The following is a 6,000-nucleotide window of genomic DNA, read 5'->3' as shown; positions in this document are numbered from 1 at the left end:
TTTTCTTTTTCTTAGACTTCTGCCATAGGGTGTGTATGCTCACTGGAGAGAGACACAGAGATAGGGAAAGTAAAACCTCACCCCCTGGGAGCGAAGGGGATGACGATACCACAATCCCTTTTCCTCCATTTTCCTATTGGGATTTTGATCACGCACACACATACGTGAGCCCAGTGTGATTTCAGGCTGCTGGGGCTGGGGCTTGTGGGAGTCCAGCATCTTAACCATCATGCCACCTGTTACTTATTACTTTGAGAATAAGCTAATTGTCCCCAAAACGCATGTATCCCAGTTTCCTACAGATCCATGTGTGCCGAAGGATGTAGGTAACTGTTAATCAGACTGCCTGTCAGGCATGTCATAGAATTGTAGCTTCCCAACAGAGATAATGGTGGTTTTTTGTCTGTTTGTTTGATTTTTTAGTTCAAAATTATTTTATGTAGCAGTAGTTAAAATGTTCTTATCACTTTTACTTACTATGAAATGCTCCATAATTATTAGAATGCTGTGCCTATGAACTAACTCTACTTGAGGGAGAAAAAGGCGGTTATTGAATTAAAAAATAGAAAAAGGGTTTTGTGGGAATGTTATGTTCAGCATGCTTGCTACTAACGCCACTTCTCAGTTATTCCTGGGTACATGTATTTGCGTACATGTATATATAATGTATGTGTGTATGTTCGCAAACCCGACCTCTTATTTTAAGCACATCTTCATTCAGCGTGGACATTGGTGAGCGTCGGGTTGTCGCTGACAGTGTTGTTTACAAAGTCAGTGATAACACGTGGCGTTTTACCAAGTGATTAATTTCCATTGGCTCAGATCACTCGTAACACAGAGTAGTTACTCATGTTCAAAAACACATAATCAGTAAATAGTTTTGGGATTTATCTCTTTTTATACTTGAACTATTCCACTCATTTACTAAAATGGATGGATTATTTTCAGTAAACACAAAAATGCAAACCTTTTAAAAAGTCTTGTAGTCTTAATCTTTTAGAGCAAATTAAGTCCTTTAAAAGGATGTGTAAGTTTGTTCTACTTGTCAGTAATGTATTACTTTAAAATTTATCATTTTGCTTTCACCTTCTTTTTCTTAAAAATGATACTTAGCCTGTCAAATTAGATCACTTTAATTTGATTTATAATGCTGTGTTGAAAATGTGTATAGGTCAAATTTTGCTTGCATTTTAAGCCATCTTATTTTCAAATTAACCCTTTATTTGTAGTAAAGATACTAACATATATTGTTAGCTTTGATCTCAAGATAAAATGGATTGGCTTTATACATTATAATTTTTTAACTTTAAAATCAAATAAAGTGTATGATGTTTAGCATCATTTCGACATACTTCAGTCTTTGAGCAGTATTTATTGAGTTCAAATTGCCCAGTATTTTGCCAGGTATTAGAGATGCATACATGAGAAAGAGACTGTCCTTCCCATCGTACACTCATGGTTAGACAGAGATAGAAAGGTGACAGTAGGGGACAGTAGGTGGTGTAGTGATTTAAGGTGCTTGATCCCTCGCTGCTGACCACAGTTTGAGTCCTGGACAGACCCTGCAGCTTGACACTCATGCCAGGTGTGTGTGTATGCACGTGGCCGAAATCCCAGGAGGAGAATGGAAGAGAAGAGATTGTGACGTGGTCATCCCCACTATGGGTGCGATTTCTCACTTTCTGTCTCTCTCTCCAACTAGTGTACATGTTCGATGGCAAAAAAATCTTTCTCAAATAAATAAATAAAAAGGAAAGAAAAGAAAGGTAATGATAGGGACTGTACTTTATTATTTAGCATTTATTCTGCATAAACAACATAGGCACTTCATATTTTTAAATAAGCTCGTACAGAACCACATAAGTATTTATTATTATTCTGTTTTACAGAAGGGGAAATAGAGCCACAGAAATGCTAAGCTGCCCAAAACTACAAAGCTACGGAGTGACAGACGTGAGGCAGGCCTTTTACCACCCATGCTCCATGTGCTTTTCTATGGCAGGAAGCCTGTTGCACGCCAAGGAGATGAGGATGTAGGAATGAGGACTCTGCGGTCCCTCTCCTGAAAGAATTTTAAGTTCTGTGAAAGCAGTTTCTGTTCTTAAAAATCTAAGACTTGGGACCAGCAGATGGTGCAATGGTTATATCACTGGACTCCCACATAGTCGACTGGAGTTCAAGTCCTGGACCCGTCGGCTTGAAACTCATGCCAGGTGTTATGTGTGTGCGTGCCCAAGATTTGGAGAGGTGTATAGAGGAGAGGGGATTGCGGTGTGGCCATCTCCCCTGGGGGATGATTTCTCATGTTCTGTCTCTCAGGAGAGTGTACATGCCCTATAGCAAAAATCTCACTCTGAAAAAACAAACAAGCAAAAAAATTAAGACTATTAGATTATGTTTATTTAAATCCATCTTACTACATTTTAAGGCCACCAGGTGGTGTGATAGTTAAGAGTGCTGGATTCCCACATGGCTGGCTGCAGTTCAAGTCTCGAACCTGGCAGCTTGCTTTCTCACTTTCCCCATCTCTCTCTTTCTGTCCCTCTCTAGTCAAATTTAAATAGGTATATAAATAAATAAAGTTAAATAAAATAATTCTTAAAAAATTTTATGACATTTTCGGTTAAAGGCATTTTATATTATGGTAATGAAAAGATGGGTAAACCACATTTTGAACAGAAATCTATTGATCTTTCCTAACTTGGGTTTATAAGGGATTTTCATCTCCAAGTCTAGAAGTATAACTTTAATAACTTCCTTTGATTATCTTGATTGTTGTCCAAGGAATATTGTATTGCCCTATCAGTCGTGATAACTGCTCTCAGTTAGTTTTGTCCATTAACCATTCAAATGGAAAATGAGGGCAGGGGTAGAATATTTTCAGAAAGTTAAGCTATGTCACTGTGATTTAGTTAAGTTTAAAATTTCCAGGGTAAATGACTATGGTCAAGGATAACTTTAGGATGAAATAAACATTTTGTATTAATCCTCATTTCTACCCTGCAGAAAGCATGTCAGTCTTCCTTATATTGCCCCCTGCTTCTTCTGGAAGGGGGCCTTAATGATTCTTCACCTTCTGTGTGAGTGAAATAACCTCAACACATCAAATTCCAGATGCACAAATCCACAAAATAAAAAGTAAACAAGTGCTAGTCATACATACATACGTAGATATATAATATATTTGATTTATAATGCATAGTTGTGCATGAGAGAGAGAGCACGCACGCAAGCCAACAAGCTGGTTTTCCACCTTGGGTTGGTCATATAAAAATACATGGGAATACTTTTCAGATACAATATTGATTAGCAAGGATTCTGAAGTACTGTGTGTGTTGGAACAGGCAGGAATGGGCAGAACAGATAACAGCAGGTATTTGCCCAGGTATCTGCATTTTGAAAAGAATCTGCAGGTACTTTTGATAGCGCCCATTTTCCACTCCAATCTCATCTTCCAAAACATCAAGATACACTGTTTAAAATCATCTTTTGGGTACCAGCAGATGGCATAATGATTACGTTGCTGGATTCCCTTGTAGTTGACCGCAGTTCAAGTCCCAGACCTAGCGACTTAAAACTCACACTGGATGTGGTGTGCATGCAGTCCAAGATCCCGAGAGGATAATGGAGAAGGGATTATGGCATGGCCTGCCCCCCCTGGAGGGGGTGGTGATTTCTCATTTTCTGTCTGTCTCTGTCTTTCTGGCAAGTGCACATACCCTATTGCAAAAATCTCTCTAAAAAATAAATAAATAAATAAATAAATAAAGCCTTTTGTATGCCAAGTCAGTATGTGTTTATTATTTTTACTGTATTTAAATTAATAATTATATTTGTGATCATTCAGTCAATACATGTATCAGGAATTATAAGAATATTTTATTATTAAGTAGTTAGAATTATCTGGGGCTCTGTTATGTTTTAGGACATTATAGTTCAGATAAGAAGTGTTTATTTTACAGGATGAAGTTGATTTACTTTCAAAAATAGTAATGTCTGACATTTCCTGGATGTTTACCGTGTCAGAGACCATGCTAAGCACATCACCTAGGCCAATCTAATTTAAAGTTTGCCACAGTCCCGTGAAACAGGTGAAGGACACGCCCCATGGGCTAAAGGTTTGGCAAGGCAGCAGGACCTTTGTGCAAACCCCTCTGAAGAGACTGTGCTTGAGCAACCTGTTGAGAGCCCGCGGTCTCTGCCACTGCGCGGGCTCTTGTTAACGTTTAATTTGCACCGTATGTTTATGGGTTAACTATTTAGCTACTATTTACTGAACACTCGCTCTTTTCATTGGAGAATTTGTGTGTGTGTAATTTGTATGAGAGAGTCTGCTGTTCATGTTTTGGATGGATGTTAAGTAAAAATTCGATCTTAGGAAATTAATGGAAAATTAACATATTTGACACTTTTAAATTTCAGTTTATTGATGGCCGGCTGGCAAAACTCAATGCAGGAAGAGGTTTCTCTGATATATTTGAAGAGGAGATCACTTCAGGTGGCTTTTGTGGAGGTAACCACAAGTTATTCCAATGATCGATTTTCTGAATAATAGTTATCTTCATTTTTGCACTTGTGTCTAATATAACCCTTTTCATCGATAGTTAAATATTTTGTGTATAGGTAGAATGTCTGATTTTATTTTTCATTTTGCAAGAGCTGTGGTTTAACTTATTTGGCCTAATTCCCTTTAGTCAAGGCATTTAGATGGTTTTCATGAGTGGGTAGCTATTGGTTTGGATAATCTCTTAATATTACTGGAAATAGCATAGAAATTCAGTTAGTTTGCATCTTCCAGCCTCTCCTCCTGAATAGTAGAATTCTGTACTAGAAAACTACTAGTGATGGTGACGATACATTTAAGAACTAGATTATGACTGAAATGATAGATTGTAATATAATCCCAAAAGGAAAGGTTTGAACACCACAGCTCATTTTTAAGTAAACGTATTTCTTAGACATCTTTACCTTTTTTCACTTTGCAGACCACTACAGCTTTAGAAAAGTTTTCAGTTTGCCCTTTCATGAATATAATTAATTCTTCAAATGTAAATATTTAAACAAGGTTGTAATTATGTTGTCAATTAATGATCTATGAGCTGATACTTGGTTACAGTTATTGTAATATACAGTCCTATTTCTGTCCTAATATATGTCCTGTTAATTCACTCAGTTGTATTTACTGAGTGTTGACTGTATACTGGGCACTTTCCTAGGTGCTCGATATGTTCATTTATGAACTGTTAAAACAGGAAATTTTTTCTATCTCTTTCTAGGCTTACTTTGAAGAAACAGTTTTTAGTCTACATGTAACCAAATATTGGGTTGTCAGAGAAGTCATGATGCATTTTTGCATAGGAAAACAGAAAAATACCTCATGACTTTTCTGATGACCCAATAATTACTAGAATTGAGACCGAAACCTTGAAAAGACCAAAAAAAAAAAAAAAGAGTGCTCATCTGCGAATTTCATAAAATTTAATTTTATTTCTTAAATAAGATTTATTTTCACATCTTAAAAATATAGAAACCATTGAGGGAATTTGTTTGTTAAAGAAGGTACAAATAAAACTATCAGCTGTAGACCTCTGTTGTGATATAAGGGCCACGTTTTGTTGAAAACATGTAGCTTGGGGAAAAAGTTAGTTTCCTTGACTCAGCAAGTAAGCTGAATGTGGAATCACTCGCTGCTCGCTTTCCTCAGCTCATGGGTAAAAATTTAACTTCAATGGAACTTTTGTGTTAAAATATGGCTCTTTTACTTTTCAACTAAGACAAGCAAAATATTGTCAGCTCATGGACAAATTGCTTGAGGCGGCTTCTCAGTATTTACATAACTGCTGTCTCATTATCTTTATGACCTGTGGGGCTGGTAGCTTTTGTAGAATTGAAGATGACATCTTGTGACAGTAATGGGGTGGAACTACGATCCTTTGGTACAGTTAAATTCTGTATTCTTCACCACTGGTCCAGGTACTTCAGTAATAAAGTGGCTTTTCT

At 36.9% G+C, this 6,000-nt stretch overlaps 1 protein-coding gene across 2 annotated transcripts in view; it reads left to right on the top strand.

Moving 5' to 3' along the window:
* Positions 1-6,000, top strand: part of DENND1B (DENN domain containing 1B) — a 244,903-nt gene that overhangs the window by 201,888 nt on the left and 37,015 nt on the right. For both annotated transcript variants that reach the window (XM_027774545.1, XM_027774546.1), the window contains one exon: positions 4,423-4,513. In XM_027774545.1, coding sequence (XP_027630346.1) covers positions 4,423-4,513 — 91 coding nt within the window. The remainder of the gene's footprint in view (positions 1-4,422; positions 4,514-6,000) is intronic.

The sequence above is a fragment of the Tupaia chinensis genome, unplaced genomic scaffold (assembly GCF_000334495.1).
Source record: "Tupaia chinensis unplaced genomic scaffold, TupChi_1.0 Scaffold000453_1, whole genome shotgun sequence".
In the NCBI taxonomy this organism is placed as follows: Eukaryota; Metazoa; Chordata; class Mammalia; order Scandentia; family Tupaiidae; genus Tupaia; species Tupaia belangeri.
Note: the sequence above shows the minus strand (reverse complement) of the source record. Positions and strands in the feature narration are given on the sequence as shown.